General features: G+C 46.8%; 1 protein-coding gene across 3 annotated transcripts in view; it reads left to right on the forward strand.

The window, feature by feature from the left end:
• Positions 1–16,996, forward strand: part of mpp7a (MAGUK p55 scaffold protein 7a) — a 131,852-nt gene that overhangs the window by 99,704 nt on the left and 15,152 nt on the right. For all 3 annotated transcript variants that reach the window (XM_071896907.2, XM_078291386.1, XM_078291387.1), the window contains 2 exons: positions 9,891–10,061; positions 15,765–15,845. In XM_071896907.2, the coding sequence (XP_071753008.2) occupies positions 9,891–10,061; positions 15,765–15,845 (252 nt within the window). The remainder of the gene's footprint in view (positions 1–9,890; positions 10,062–15,764; positions 15,846–16,996) is intronic.

Raw genomic sequence — 16,996 nt, forward strand, 5'->3', positions numbered from 1 at the left:
CGAGCCCCGTGCTCTGGTAGATGGCATTATGTATGTTTTTATTTAACCCTGTTATGCAGAAATGGGAACACATGAAGGGGAGGAAGCGTCTTTAAGTGCCTCCAAATGTTCACTGCGTCTCTCACACACACACACACAACCCTTTCTCAGCGCCCATTCTGAAGCCATCACCTGATGGATCATTTCAAAAGCTACTTTACATCTCCTAACTTAAAGTGAACTGCACCACAGTATAACACAAACCCATTTAAGAATGCTGGATCTGAATGGTCACTTGATTGGTCTCATGATAAACCCAGAACAATGTTTCAATATTAAGTAGCCCAATGGAGGCTATTGGATCTAAATGTGTTTCTCTCTATGAAGTGACCATGGATGCACCACAGGCATGTACCACAGACAGTGTGTCACTAGGTAACAATGCATATAAAGGTTCCCTCTATCCAAATAGAAACAGTAGAAACACTAATCTAGTCATTTTAGTACTAGTGATAATAGTAATAAACCTACATACAGTACAAGCAGTAATTGGTATAATCATATGGTAGTGGAGCTGAGCATTTTTCACAGAAATAACAAAAAGAAATTCCACATTTCATTTTTGTAAGAGAAATGACTCAACTCAGTAACAAGATGTGAATACAGTGTTGTTACTACAATATAGTATTCTACCTTATTACACAGACAGTTAACTAGACTGTAGATCAATTTAGACTGACACATATACAGTCAAGATTTTAACTCTTCTGTTTTGTCATTTGTTTGTCTTTTGTTCTTTTGCTTTTCTAAGATGATGTGGCAATTGAGTTTGGTAGGTGACTTTCTCTTTTTCTCTTCTCTTAACTTCTTTTAATCTGGCATTTTCTCTAACTTTGATTCATTTCCATTCCTTGCTTCTGATGCACTCACAGCTGAGGAGATCGAAGGTACTACACTTGTCTGACTTCTCCCATTGGATAGAACTGTACTGATACGTCATTGGCTGATAGCGCTGCAATACGCAAACAGTAAAGCCATCTCTGATTGGTTCCCCTTCACAATTGTTGTGTATCACAGAAGGTCAGTGACGGAGGAGCACTCCTCTACCTCATCTCACCCTCTGCTCCCTGTCCTTCCTGTTTTCGTTTGGCCCGTCTTCTCACGTCAAACCGAATGCTTGTTAAAGGGGAACATCAGGCGTCACTGTCGATTTCTCCACTAAAAACCTTGGAGAAACCACAGACGCAGGTTATTGGCTCTATTGCACTGTCCAAAGCCTCATCTTTCATCAGCTAACTTATCACTTTCATTAGAGCGGACATCGTTTAACCCAGCCTGGGATAGAGAATCATCAGTTCACACGCACACAGAAGCCTCCAGTAACCTCAGGCCTGCCGAACTCATCCATAATACTTTACTATTCATGGGCTTCCTAGCATATCCATAAGCAGTGACCAGGGATGTAGTGGAGGGTAAACCCACCTAAATTTAGTTTGTCCGTAGTTTACCCACATCTTTTTCATCTAAATTCATATTATACATCATAGCAAGTGGCATCAAACTGATATAAGTTGCATGTGGATAGGGTATTTTAAGAGGAAATAGAATAATTTAATGCTTTTCTTTAAGTATAGTTAATTTTTGTTTATGTTGGTGGTTGTTTGCCTTATGATGATCACTGACTGGAGGTCATAGTTTACCCAACTTCTTCTTATTACCACTACATCACTGGCTGTGACTCAGGACAAAGTCGCATAGCAATCAACTTGATACTTTACAAACATGATTAACATGACGAAAAAAATCTATTAACACAATAAAAAAAGGTTGTATTGACTTCTGTCTTCTCTTTTCTGTACCTGTATGTTTGTCCACGTGTGTTTCTCCTGATTTGTCATGTTGCCTTTTACAGTTGTGCTTTCAACCTTTCTAGCTTTACAGTATGTGGTTAGAGGGATAGGTGCCTATTGCTTTCTGACTGTGCTCTTTAACTATATTGTGCCTCTCTTCTGGCTTCTGCTTTCTCTCTCTTCTCATCACCAGAGGACGCTGACTATAGTAGTGGATTCCACCTAGGTGAGAGATGCTGTCTTCTTCTCTTCCATTTGTCCTCCGCTCTCCTGCTGTGGTTGTGTCCTCGATGCATTAACAGTGAAGACGGTGGTTGAGATTGTGCTAGATTTACATGTGTCCTCTCTGTTACCCCTTCCTTGATCCCGCAGCCTTTCCTACATAGACGAGCCTTTTGTAGTCTGTGCCATGTTACACAGAGAAATGATTAAATTTGAAAAATAGTTACACGATTCTTCATAATACACTTGGCATATTTTTGTAAAGCCCACAGTGTTTATGGTACCATTGATTCGACTTGGACTCCCATGTGAAAACACAAGGAGTCGTTCTGTAGCGGTACGCGAGCTTACAGTGAGCTATTTCTGTTCCCTCGCTGACAGCATGAGTGCACTGGCAGAACATGTCATGGATTTGCAGAATGTAGTAGTTATCCTGTTCTGCCTCTCTGCTGTGGGTCTGAAGACATCTCTGAGAATGTCTCTGGATGGATTTGGGTTAAAAAGACGGCTTGTTTTCCACGCTTTGTTCTGGAGGTCCGGCCGAGGCCCGGCCACGTTGATGTGGTCCCGGTCGGACTTAATGGCAATTACCAGGGCTCATTCTGGTTCTGTAGCCCTTTCCAGAGAGCTGCTTCCAATTCCCTGTGTTGTGCAGAGAAATGTTCCCCATCGTGTTTTTATTACCACTGTCATTTTCCCGACAAATCATAAGGTACCGTCCCTCTGGAGGACCACAGGCCGTCGTGGCTGGCTCATACACAAAACCCTCTGTCTGTCCATCTCTCTCTCCGTCTCTCTCTCTCTCTCTCTCTCTCTCTCTCTCTCTCTCTCTCTCTCTCCCCCTCTCTCTCTCTCTCTCTCTCTCTCTCTCTCTCTCTCTCTCTCTCTCTCTCTCTCTCTCTCTCTCTCTCTCTCTCTCTATCTGTGTCTTATGATGTGTACTGGCCTCAGAACTTTCTGTGCACACTACACCGTTTACACTCCAGATTTCACAGGAGGCGTGAGTTTCTAAATGCTGACTTTGAGCTGTGTCTGCCAAGCTCAATCAGGGTCACTCCATAAGGGTAATTTTGCCAAACATCGTTCCATTTTTCCACTCCTCTCGGTCGCCCTCAGGCTTGCCCTCGCCGTCACCCTGCCTTCTCCATGAGGTCAATGACCTCAGCCTCTCCTCTTCCTCCTCGGGACCCAAACACCATCCAGCGGGTTAGCGGCGTTTCTCGTCTCCAGCAGTCCAGAACGAGGTTTAGTTGAAATGAGAGAACCTCGGGAGGAGGAGAAGACGAAAAAAATTGTGAGTTATAATAACATCTTCTCTACGAGAGTAGTTGCTGCATGGCTTTTCAGCCTGTTGGATGTGGTTGTATGATTTAGAGTTGGCCCGTCCCTAATAGTTTGAAATCCTAGAACCTACAGATGCTTTTTCAATGCTACTGAGGTTGCATAGGGAAATAAAGGAGGCGGTGGGAGGGGGTAGGCAGTTGTCTTTCTTAGTTTTTAGTTTGTTTTCTCTCCATACCTCTCTCAGTGATGCAACGTCTGTGACGTCCGTTGCCAAGAACGATCCTTGAGTGCTACTCGGGGGCGAGCAGATTCCTGTGCTCAGAGATGCTGCTTGATTTTAGAGCCAGGATACTAGAAAATGAAGCCCAGCTTAGGAGGAGCAAGACTGTGTCCCGAGATGCCTTCCCATCAGGCCTTTCTAGACAGCAGTGCTCGGAGACATCCATTTTGGTCCAGAGAATTAAAGAGATCATGAAGTAGCATTGACGCCCCAGGGCCCATTTCTTCTCTGGTAGAAACACTAAGAGACATGTTTTCCCTGCGATCCGTCAACACATTGTAGCTTGAATCCCAGCGAGAGAAATTCTACACCTGGGCTGTGATACGGACGCGTAGGCACAGTGACATTTCACATTGCTATCATAATCCCAAATATCCTGGAAGCACAAAGCCCCACACCGAACATCGGGAGGGAAAGATAGATACACGGACGGAGGGCAAGCAAGAAACTCCAAATCAGTTAAAGCTGAAGGAAGGGGGCTGGGAAATCCATCAACCCTTCACAATCCAATTACGGCCGAGTTATGGAAAAACGGAGACGTGTTATAAACTGAAATAAAAAACGCTCCATTTCCAGAACGAGTTTATTTCATCTGTCTGCAGGTTCACTAGTTGTGGATGTGCGGGAGCCAAAACATAGGGCATAAGCTCTGGATTACTGAGTTTTTCCCCCCATCTGAGTCCAAACACCGATGAACCTTACTATATAAGATTGAAGCGATACACACTTTAATGGATTCCCTACATTTGGATACGATCAGAGCAGGTATATGCACTAGCTTGACAGGTGTTCTTTTATTGGTTTCAGCCACCAACCATTCCAGTGGTTTAGAGAGTAGAAGAGACTTGGAATTTGGCTGGCAGCGGCTTTGTTGTAGAGCATCTTCTCCGTCTGAACATCAGATTGATGAGACAAACAGCAAAGCAGGCATTTAGGCCCAGTGCTCTTGGCACTCTCAGGCCTCTTTTGGCACGTTGATACCGGCTGCAAGGACTCCAGTAGAAGCTGGCCTGAGGCGAAGTGCTTGTGTGTGTTTCTTTTTGTGTGTGTTTTTTGTTTTTTTTTCACCAAGGCATTAGGCATCAGGCAGCGTTTTGAGACGAGACATTCCTGAGCCCAAAGAGCTGTGGGATAAGACGGAGGGGAAAAACAAATAGCGCTCGACACAAATGGACCTCTTGCAGCCAAAGGTCTAGAACGCTATTCCACCATATAAGCCTGTAACACTTGGGTCGGGTACCACTTTCCAAATGCTCCGAGCGGGGGCCGTGGAAACTACTCCCAGAATGTGTTCTCCCCAGATAACACTCTAATGAGTTCACCACCGTGGCCCGCTACACGTACATATTTCAAACGTCACGGCGAAAGAACTTTTTCTTTTGCTTTCATTTTTCCTCTTTGTCTTTCCTCATTCCGTTTTCCTTCCCTGTCCCCTCTCTCAAATCCCAACTCAAGTTCTCGTAAAGAGCAGTTCTGAAGTAGAGCAGTGAAGGATTTCACCTGCATTGGCAGAAACGCTCTGCTTTGTTAACATCCCTGTGGTCCGCACGTCGGGCCAGGTATGTGCACGCTGCCGCGATTTTGTCCGGAAGCTGTCGGTTTGTTACGGGGGTTTGATGCTTGATACAGGGGATCTCCTAGGAACGGCCCCAAAGGCCACTTTACTACCCATAATCCTTTTCACAGATGCCTGTTAGCAGCTATATATGGAGGGACTCTGGAGATGGGAGCATTTGAAGGACACACGCCTGTCTGTCTGTTTGGATATGTCCACTTCCTTCTTTTCACTTGCTGTCCTCCCAGCATCTCTCTCCTCTCCTCTCCTCTCCTCTCTTCTCTTCTCTTCTCTTCTCTTCTCTTCTCTTCTCTTCTCTTCTCTTCTCTTCTCTTCTCTTCCACCCTTCCAATGCTACAGGCTGAGTCCTTGAACCTTCCCAGAGGTTGAAAAGGGGATTCAGGGGAAAAAAGGGTTTTCCGGAGGAGTTTTACAGTACAGTATGTTGGCCCACAGTGACATGGCTCGACTTCTGTCTTTACAATAATGCCAAATCTCACGGAATCCAGCCATATTTGGCCTTGATTGTCTAGTGTGCTTTCCTGTATTGTGCGCTCACGATGGACGGAAAGATACAACACACGAAGAGAAGAGGTGATTGATTGAGACATACTGATGTCAGCACATATGTTTATTTGAATTGGAAAGTGAAGTGGTGAAAATTCAAGTTAAGAGGTTCTGTTGTCTATCCCCTCAGGCTTTGTGTTTTTGTTGTTGTGAGCAGCAACGCTCCTCTCCCTTATATTCACTGTTGTGGTAATAATGGCTGACAGTGTGGAAAGCGTCCTCCTCCTCCTCCTCCCCGGCCTCCTACCCATGTGCCTTCCTCATCTCTTCCAACCAAGCCAGTAATGGGCACGCATAATGAGGCCGAGAGAGCCGGTAATGCTTCCCACATTGGGTGCCCACGAACGGGGCTAAGTGTTGCAGCGTTAAACCGCAGCGCGCGGCACCGAGCCGAGAGCGTAATGCTCACTTAATCCCCGGCTGCCATGCCCGCTTAATTCCATAGATGTCGTCTCCATTAGTCCCGAGGAGGAGAGGGCCCCCGCCGGGAGAGCCAGGATGGCACTGGAGCTGTCAGCGCGGTCTCCTGCAGTTAGGGCGCGGGCCTCAGACGACGGCCCTCGCTGCACCGGGGCCTTGCAACAGGTGGTTTCGCTATGAGCCTTTTCCTCTCCGCTTTACCGCAATCCTCTCTCTCCCTCTGCGCAAAATGAAGTTTGATTGTAGGGAAAATGGCAGTCATTTTTTATTCTTCTCTCCGTTGTCATCTCGCTGATCGCCTACGCGTGGCGTCTGGAAGACTTGACCCCTGTATTGTTCTCAGGCTTCTCCGCTTTCAGACGCCCATTGGCAGATGCGTGCCTCGAGTCCATTTTTTTTTTTTGTCGAGAGGCATCTGTTATATTTTATGAACATTCGTCTTTTGCCTCTTTTTTTTTTTGTTACAGTTGTAGCGTCATTTATTTTACAGCAGCAGTAGTAGCGTTTCGCAGGATGTTAGTGTCCGAGTGGGCAGTTTGTATTCACAGTTTGCAGAGGCCTCCGGGTGCTTTCTTTGCACACATGCTGAATTTCCTACGTGGCTGTAAGATATTATCACACTGGAAAATGGGCTTGCAGGAGCACTGGCGACTTCCAAGCAATTGTGTGTGTATGTGTGTGTGTGTGTATTCACATCTTGTGTTTATACTATGTTAAATATGCTCATCTTTTTTTTCCCTCCTCTCTTTTTTTCATGTTTCTGTTTTACTGAAAGGACTTTGAATTGAAATGTGTATGTGTGTGTGTGTGTGTGTGAGAGAGAGAGAGAGAGCAAGTGAAGGAGTAAGTGGGAGTGTATGCGTGTGTATGCACGAGTTTTCAGTTGCAATTCTGGCAATTACTCAGTCACGGCCTGGTGCACACCATTAGGAGGTGCGTGTGTGTGTGGGACTTCAGCAAGGAAACTTTAACTCCATACCCCAAGATACACAACACTCCTCTGCAGCAAAGCACTGCAGTATTCTGCCACTGCTCAGCTCTCAGGGAAACTCTCACATCACAACTGGATGGTCAACAAACATGATTTGACTTGTCACACCACTAGCAGAGGTATTAGGCTCTTGGTGCCCACACATATTATGCGTTCCTTTTCCACTCGTAACCCTTCTGCTTGGATCACCTTGTGTCAGGCTAGACTGTGCAAACATGCTGCTGTTCCAACATAGCTGAGGCTTTCATGACAAACAGGCAGGCTTCCCTCCTTCGAACGGGGCCTGAATCATTCCTTAATTCTGGATCGAATTAATTTCCATCCCCCTGGCCCGGTCTAATTCTGTCTCCATCAGTAATGGAGATGAGATGATGGGGGTGGGGGGGGGGGGTTCGGTGAGGGAGGGGGGCGCTGCTCGCTGCTGCATGAGCCTTTGATTTATTTACCCTCGGGCAGCGCTGGTGGGGAGAGTAGGAGGAGAGCTCTCCCCGTTATTTGGATGGAGCTGTCTAGATGGGTTTAAGCGACTGTGAAGGGCCCCAGATTACCAAGGGCCCCCGACAACTGAGGGACGGCGGTTTGTATCGACTGACTGTGGTTGAGACCCCGTAATGAAACACTGTGCACCTGCCTAAACCCAGAGATTCCCCTCGAAACACCGGCGCCTCACACTCCAAGACTGCCCTGATAGTAGAACTGAACAACTATCCATACTAACAGCAATAAGTTAATGCCTAATTAGCCGATTTTTTTGCATCATGATAAATGACCAGTCATCAACCCATAGTGTTGTTCTGGGGTTGAATTTACACCGGTTTTGCACAAAATGGACTGCTCACTTTGAATGGGACACCATTAACGATATACTCGCATAGTATCTCTATTTGTTTATTATAATGATGTCAACCTTTGAGGATATTGGTTACAGCATATGGTACATTTTGATGCCTTTACAGGAGAATTGCAGCCGAGCGGTGTATGTTTTCCACTGTGTGGCAGAGGGTAATACTCCCTAGGTGGGGGTAGGCCAGAACAGGGGGGGGGGGGGTGCTGAATGAGTAGATTCACCGCAGGAGAAATGGCACAGACAACTTAAGCCACAACTTGCCCACAATGGAACAAAGTCTGCCCTAAATGTTCAATGTAACATTATATTCAGTACTTGGGCGCGTGTGTGTACTCATACATACACACAGGCCCGTACATGCACATATTCGCAAGCACACATACATACAAACACACTATTACTGTTGTACATATATGTTATTATTCTACTCCAGTGACTTACAGTGTGTTTCATTTGTAACTCAGCATAGGTCCATAGCTCCATCCCTTATTAAAGTCCTGTTTGGAGAGTTGAGAAGAATGCAGGCGCTCCTCGCTGCACGTCTGCACGGCCGTAGCGGTCTGAAAATGTTGTGGAAAGTATTAAGGGGACGGGGATCAAGAGTTTTTTTCACCCCCTCTCCTCTCAGTCCATAATTTTCATGCTGCCTTAATCTTACTTGGGCATCTTGCATCATATTCCTGAGTTCATTAATCACTGTTGAAAAAATGAAAGAAGGAAAGAGAAGACAGAAAACAACCACAGCCGTGTGCAGAAATTGGATATTGGATGCCCTGGGTTTTGTAGATTTGCTTCTTTTTTTCGGGTTAACCAACATCTGTCATAAATATGAAACTGCTCCTCAAATTAGGGGTAAATTTCTCCTTTTGATACTGTCGGAGATCATCAGATCAAGGCGCGCGCTCTCCCGGATCGGTATGTTAAGAAGCCTTTGTGACGGCGGTCTGAGGATACGGCGCACACCATAAACCAATCAGAAATGACAGCTGTTGTAAAGCGACCCGCGCACACACACACACACACACACACCGGGCGAGTGTTCCTTCGCAGCCAGCCAAAGGACACAAATTAACACTAAATGACACACATGCATGCACACACACACACATACCTCGCCATCGTCTAAAAAGGCGACCTGAATGAACGGCAAATCATACCCCGACGGTTATGTCAAGTGGACAACCATGAAGCAACTGGCAGTAAATCCGCATAGCCGTAAATTACATGGAAAGAACCTGTGCTTCTCACTGCGACCTCTTCGCGGAGAGCGGGCGGCAGAGGTCACGCGCTTTCAAATGTCCCAGACAAATCTCCAAAAACAAGGATGAGTCACTCCTACCTTGACGGAAAAGACAATATAACGTAAGTGGTGGCTGGCGAGAAAACGTCCGAGGATGTAGCAATAAGGTTTTTTATAGTCGCGCGCGGATGTAAAAGCCCTAAAACCGTGCTACGGTCTTAAAGACATACGTATGTACGTGAGAGGGAAGAAAATTAAAATGCATTACATGTCGCCAGGGGAAAATATGAGTGAAGTGTTTGAGCGTGATATCCAGGGAAACTGTTTGGCCGAGCGCTGCGCTGTAGCTCTTTCACCTACAGCAGAGATAGCTGTCATAAAGCTGAGCTGCACAATACATATGAGGTATTGGACGTGGAGCCATCGACGCGCCTGCCAAGACGCTGAAAACGGCCATAAATTGAAGTGCACAGCTGTGGGCTTATGTGTACATACACTCGCGTTGGAATTTACACACAAAACACACGCACACCCGCATAGACAGACACGCTCGCACAAACATCTCTCGTCTTGTGGGTTCACGTGTTTCTCTCTTGTCTCCTTCTCTCCCTTCCTCTCTCTCTCTCTCTCTCTCTCTTTTCACCCTGACCTCCAGCCGGGTTCAGGAGAAGCTTCCGCCTCAGCAGGAGAGACAAGAAGACCAACAAGTCCATGTACGAGTGTAAGAAGAGCGAAATGTACGACACGGCGGACGTGCCCACGTACGAGGAGGTCACCCCCTACCGCAGGCAGAGTGGAGCTAAACACCGGCTGGTGGTCCTAGTAGGTGAGTAGAGAGAGTGTGTGTGTGTGTGTGTGTGTGTGCAAGGGAGAGAACTGGGCTCCGAAGGCTGTTAAACTCGGCCACCAACCATACGGAAAAATGCCACTGTTCTCAATTTTCAACATCACCGCTTACCTCACACCGCGCTGATTGCGGTGATGTCCAAATGGGTGCGTGACACACACACACACACACACACACACACACACATCACTCTTTTAAAGTGTGGGCAGGCTCCAGCGCTGCTAAACTTGGCACTGCGGAGGCCGTAGATTTCAATATAAAGCCTCACCTCCCAGCATGGTGACACATGCAGCGCACAGAAACGACTGTGTGACTCAGAGCTCCGCAGCTCCAGAGGCCCCAGGTGGCTTGGCCTTGCCCTCCCATCACCCCCAGCCCAGAAATGAGCTCCCCGCTGCGGGGACTCGCCCGCAATCATCCAGGGCCTCCTCAATTTCGGCTTTTAGCACTCGGCGGAATCGGCAGGCGCAGACCTCGTATTAATCAGTCACATTTAGTGCTTTCATTTACGGCACCTCGCTCTCAATGTCCTTTCAATCTCCTCATTTTTCGAGCCGACAGAATTGTTAACACTTGCCTCGAGGAGCGGGTGTTACAAAGCCCTCCAAAGAGCTTTATAGCGTGCCAAGGTCTTGAAATGAATTTAGCGGTTTCTCATTCTGTATTTGCGGTTGGAAGACGAGCATTGCCAGTGAATGGTGGAACAATACGCTTAGCCAGGTGCAACAGTAAAGACTTAAATCTTTTCCCGGGGACCAACCGTGCCATCATCGAATTCAAGCCTTTTCCACATTTTTCCTTTTTAGGTTAATTTTTCGTATCAAAAAAAAATGACAAGAATGTCCCGAACACAAATGGAACAAAACACATTCCCGGCATTTTCCCAGCGTGTTTCCTTCCAATCAATTTCCATTCATCAAGGAAAGAGATGCACTCTTCCTAGATATGTGACAGCAGGTTTTAAACAGGCGTGGGATTCAGCTAGACGGGAACACCGCTGGCAACAACAAGCCCTCGCTCCTTCCCCTTCTTACTCATGCTCTCTATGGATGTGTTCCTAGCGTGATTGACCAGGCCTTGGTTCGCTCCAACGCGCCACACAGAGCATGGACTTCATCAGGCATGTTGCTAATTAGCGGGCCCATTTTCCTGCCAGCATGTCACCGCTTTACACAGACGATGCCGAACCCCTCCCCCCCCCGCCCGTCCCGTCACGCTAATGTAAATATTTTCAATTAACTTCCATAATTTGGAGGACAACCTATGGACAATTTCACACGTAACGAAGCGGAGGGGCCAAGGAAAGATCTGCTTTATGTTTCTCCGTCTTCCTCTTCTCCTGTGTTTTTTTCTTTCTCCCCGGTGTCTCTCCACTTTTTCTTATTAGGAATCTTTTCTTTCCATTTCTTCTCCCCCCATTTTTTTTACCACAGCGCTGTGGTGTGGTTTTCAAGAGACAAATTCAGGTCAGTTAGTCAGGGGGTGAGACACTTCACTCTGTATCTGGGCACGGGTTTACAACACTTGAGAAAATCCCTTCCTACAAATCGTGTCTGTTCTTTATTGAGCAGTATTTAATCAATGAAAGGATGTATCGTTCAAAAATTCAACTTATGATTATGAATCTTCACATCTTTACTGCAAATTTTCACACAACTCCCACAATCCTCTGCCTGTATGCAAATGAACTTCACGATGTCGCACGACAGGTGAAGAGACAGGTTCTTCATTGTAATTTGTTTGCATGGAGTATAACCTACATTTGCGAATGTTAACTAGCAAACCAAGTACACTAATGTTACTGTATTCTCTATAGAAGAGATTAAGGCAGTTGATCAACTAGGGAGCTAGAGAGCAGAGATCACATTCAGATAAACTTTGTGTCTTTGTCTTTTTCTCTCTCTCTCTCTCTCTCTCTCTCTCTCTCTCTCTTTCTCTGCATCTCTCTTCCTTTCTCCTTCTCAGTTCACACCTCCGCTCAGTTCATTTTCAATCCAAGCCGTCTAGTAGTCCAGGAAAAGAGGAGGTAAAGTAGGCGTGTACTGTAGGTCTTCCAAACAGGACAAAACCTCCCATGCTTGACTTGGCCTCAGCCCTGCACTCTTTCCACTCCGCTCGAAACACAACGCATTCCTCCCATTGTTTTTATATCAAACACCCCCCTCTCCCGAAGCTTTTCGGGAATGCCCGAAGGCGCTCGTTCATTAATGTGGACGCACAGGTCGACGGTACCCGCTAATAATGAATGATCTGCCGCCCGCCTCCTGCACTTGAACGGGGGGATCGGTTTCAAAGACAAATCAAGATGCTTATCTGTTTTTGTACATTTTAAATCGGAGTCGCCAATGAAAATATATCTTTACATATGCATAGTTTGACTAAACCGCTGATGTTTTTGAAAGACATCTGATTATTTGACCTGACAAAATGATGTGTTGATATCCACATTTTTTGTTTTACTGCGGTGTGAGGTCAGCGCTGTTTCATTGTAACCTGACCCACTGAACTTACAGCAACAGCAAGATTTTGATGAATTGAAACTTTTTCGTTTGGGGTTTAGCACTAGCATATTTTAAAGACACTGATGCTTTAGTGAGTGTTGATATGGAATCCAAATACATTAAAATGAAACTACCTGAAGTCTTTCCTCTGTTGAAAACTTCCTAGAAATGCACTGTAAATAAAATAATTTGTGTTACTACATTGCACCATTGTTATCCCGTATAACGCGGCAGCGCCCGTGCCAGCTGTCTGCGCAGCATTGTAATATTCCCAGTCCTCGAAGTGAGGCAGGCTGGCAGGGCGGAGGCCGGGTCGAGGCTCTGGGGCTTGGACCTCGGCCTCTCGGCGCTAACTGCATGTGATGTGCTCCGCGTTTGGCCTGGAAGTTATTAAGCGCGCGATATTAAAGGCTGCTTCTCTAATGAGTGCGGTAATGAAGTCTGACACTTTTACTGGCACGGCAACCTGCAGGGCCAGAAGCACCGCGCTCGTCTCGGAGAGGAGAGGAGAGGAGAGGAGAGGGGGAGAGAGAGAGAGAGAGAGAGAGAGAGAGAAAAACACATAAACACAACGCAAATACGGCTGCCTGCTCCAAAAGAGTTGGGGAGAAATATGCCTTTTGTTTTTTTATTGTGGTGTTTCAATTTATAAGCTCGCCGTTGTATTGGGGCATTGTTAAAAACAAACAATGCACAAAGAGGTGGCGTGTTTGAGGTCAGACGGTGGAGCGGGACCACAGTGCACCGCCTCTGCTTGTAAAAGACCTGGTGGTGGGCCTGTCGGGCCTCCTTGGCAGGCGGCGGTGCGGCTGGAATAGGCTTTAATCGCTGTCTGAGGTATTCTGAAGAAGGCCTGCTGCCACGCATCATTGATATCGAAAGTGGCAGTACAAGGTTAAAATGGCTTTACGAGGGCGCAGAAGCGGGGCCGTTTGTCATATCGAGGGCAGCGCCGATGACTCCGTCAATCCGCCGCGCGCGGACGCCGATATCCACGCTCTGATCCGAGCAAATGAGCACGTGCGGAGGGTTTTGCGGCCTGCGGGGCGGACTGTCTGCACCGCTGATAGGGCTCATAAAAGGACCTCTATTACCACGCTCTGCCACCCTCAACACCTACAACAACATCGGTCCGCGACCTTGTTCAAACAGCGCCGCCGCATTCCTCGCGCTCTCCCGAAACAAATTCAAAATGAACTCCATTTCCTCATTTTAATAAATCACCCGCGCTCTCAACCCCCAGGCTCTGCGACTATGACTTTTTTTTCCTCCCCCCAAAAAAACTCCTTCTCTCTCCGGCTAAGATTGATTGCTGTCTTCGCTTGGCCATGTGCTTGTTTATGTGAGACGGTAACCACAGAATGCCTCGCGCCGTCGGTCCAAAGAGGGTCGGGGTATTTTTCTCTCTTTTTTTTTTTCTTCTTTTCTTTTTGAATCCGCAGCAGAGTGAGTGATCGTGCTGAGGAAACAGCTTTTATCACTTACAGCAGTCGCACAATAGGACTCAAAACCATGTGTTGCCGGGCGCAAAAGCAAAGGGAGAGCTCGGGGTGTGAATTTGTCTGTGTGTGAAGGCTGCCAGTGTTCAGAGAAAGATCTCCTGTCTGCGGAGAGGCCGGAGATTATTCTTAAAAGAGCCTCGTTGTCCACACCTATTTATCAGGTTGTGGATCGCTCCAAAACCTTCCTGCTTCGGGGCCAGATGAAATGTAAGGGAACAGCACAGATAGCACCAGAGGAAACAGGACCCCTCTTTCTCTCCCTAACAGTACAGGGCTTGTCTTTCTCAGCTTGTCCACCATTACTCCCCCCCCCCCCCCTCTCGCTCTCTTTCCACCTAATCCGCATCGCTGAGTGAACTCATTGTCCGTTTGTTTTAGAGGAGCCGCCTGCTAAACACATTTGCCTGCAGAAATGAATTTCCAATGGGGTTTGATGCGATTGTAGCGCCTGCCCAGAACGCCAGGCATGCGAGGAATCCGGAGCCCAGATCAAGCGCTGTCTCTGGCCGTCCACGCACAGGGAAGCTGTGGTAAAACACTAAAAAGGCCATGGCGTGCACTTGTGCCTCCGTAACTGATTTCTTGTCCGCACTATTTGAAGACATCGATACGAGTCGGCTCAAATTAGGATCATGTAGCACCCTGGTAACTACCACCAAAATATTGTTGAATATGGCTTTCAGAGAGGGAGAGAGTAGAGAGAGAGGGAGAAGAGTAAAAGAGGAGAGGGAGGCAGAGAAATATGAGAGTCCAACAAACATTTTGAATATGTGATATATGTTGATGTGACAGCCTCCACCAACACTGAAAACCTGTTAATATAGTTCCAAAAGAAAGACGTCTGCAGTCGTCCACTGAAATTGGAACCTAAACATCTTTCTGATATCAGTTCAAAACAGTCTCCAAAGCTACTTTAATATGAATTTTCACCGTGCCTTAATATCTTATTGTGAAAATCCTCTGCTCATATGGGTCGACGTTGAACTTGGCCCCCTCCTACATGTCGCCGTCTGTCAAACGCTCGCTTGGGGAGGTTGGGAGGAACGGCAGCGAGAGTTCAGGGACGCTAGTGGAGTTTATGTTTTTGGAAAAGGCGCAAGCTTCTGGAGACGCAGACAAATCAATATCATAGTCAATACTCCCCCTTCCCTTCTCTCTTCCCTTCTCCTCTCTCTCTCTCTCTCTCTCTCTCTCACACGCTGCCTCCAGTTTCCCCAGCGGGGATGCGATGGAAAATCCAGCTGCCTGGTGGGATCAGCGCCTTGTTGATTTTTCAGCCTGTTGGGAGGGAAAACACAACAAAGTGCTCTCTTGACAGGGCCAGTCGCTGCTTTCGCACTCTCATTTTTTATTTTCTTTTTTTTTCACTTCTCGCTACACCTCATCCTATTTACAGCAGCTAGGCAGGGCATAGGTCTCAGCCAGTGAGTTCTGCCACCATCAATCCAAAAAATGGATGGTGTGTGTGTGTATGTGCCCCATGCGGTCAGTAAGCACCATCACGGATATTGAAATTTGACCTCGGCCCCATCTATCAGCATGGGTCGCGACGGAAGCCCATTCTGCTTGGCTGCGTCTCTCTCTCTCAATGTGCTGATTGGGGAGAGGCGGTGATGGATGCTGTGACTTATGTCATTTTAATGATGCAATTGCGTGTGTGTTTGTGTGTGTGTGTGTAGGTCCCACGGGGGTTGGCTTGAACGAACTGAAGAGGAAGCTGTTGATCTCAGACCCCCAGCACTTCAGTGTGACCATCCCACGTAAGTCCTCTCCACTCACTGTGTGTGTGTGTGTGTGTGTGTGTATGTGCGTATGTGTGCGTGTGTGTGTGTGTGCGTGTGCGCGCACATCCAACATTAGCTGAGCATCTTTCAGTAGACTCCATTTGTCTTCCGATCTTGCCTCTCTCTACATGTGTTTCTTCTTTCGTATCTGTGTGTGTGTGTGTGTGTGTTTTATACATTGTGTCCACTATAAGCCTTCTACCAGACCATGGTTTCAGTTCCACTATTTATTGGCAAATGGCTTTTAAAGGGAATGAAGACACCATTTGGCTTCCTGCTCATGCTGCATTCACACTGTAGCCTACAAAAAGCCATACCACTTTGCATTGCGGGATGTCAGTCAACAGCAAACATGGTGATTTTGATAAACAAGAGGTTTGATCTGACAATAAAAAAAAAACAATCTATTAAATAGCTTTGTGTAAGTATCCTTGTTCAATATTTCATTTCATTTCAAAATGTATAATAGGTTATATTTTGCATAAATTGTACTGCATATAAAGGAATCTGGTTCCTGCTGTAAATGAATAGGGAGCCAAGCAGGGAATTGGAATAGCCCAGCCAAACCAAAATTTGGCTGTACATTCTTTTCTCTTAATCCAAAATGGTCAGTCAGAAGAGGAAAGCTCTTACTTATCCACTACTTTGTCTTAATTGGATGGGGAAACAAGAGCAGGTGGACAAACATATGACTTTTCAAGATCTGGTTTGTCTTCACCGGCACAGTAGAAGATAAAATTACTGGGAAAAACTTAAATGGCCAAGCTCTGTCTGCATGTGCGGTAGGTGGAGTTTACCATCGTGCTGCTATTGAAAACAATGAACAGAAGCAGAAGGGGTCAGGAGCCCAGACTGGCTGTTGTCAAGTGCTTAGGCCTCGATGAATGCCCCTTCTTTGGAGGAAAGAAGCTCCTTAAAGATTAAATAACTGACACTACGGCCTTTCAGTCATGGAGATAAGCTACTTCCCCCCCCCACCCCTGCACTCTGCTGTATCCATTTGCACCCAAGAAGCCACTTGTACATCTGTGCACCGAGACAAAACACATTGGAAGCACATTGGCAGAGAAACGCAAGCGCGCGAGATGCCAGATCGAATTCCGGCTACACAGCGGCCCGGTGCACCC

Source organism: Centroberyx gerrardi, chromosome 22, assembly GCF_048128805.1.
Source record: "Centroberyx gerrardi isolate f3 chromosome 22, fCenGer3.hap1.cur.20231027, whole genome shotgun sequence".
Taxonomy (NCBI): Eukaryota; Metazoa; Chordata; class Actinopteri; order Beryciformes; family Berycidae; genus Centroberyx; species Centroberyx gerrardi.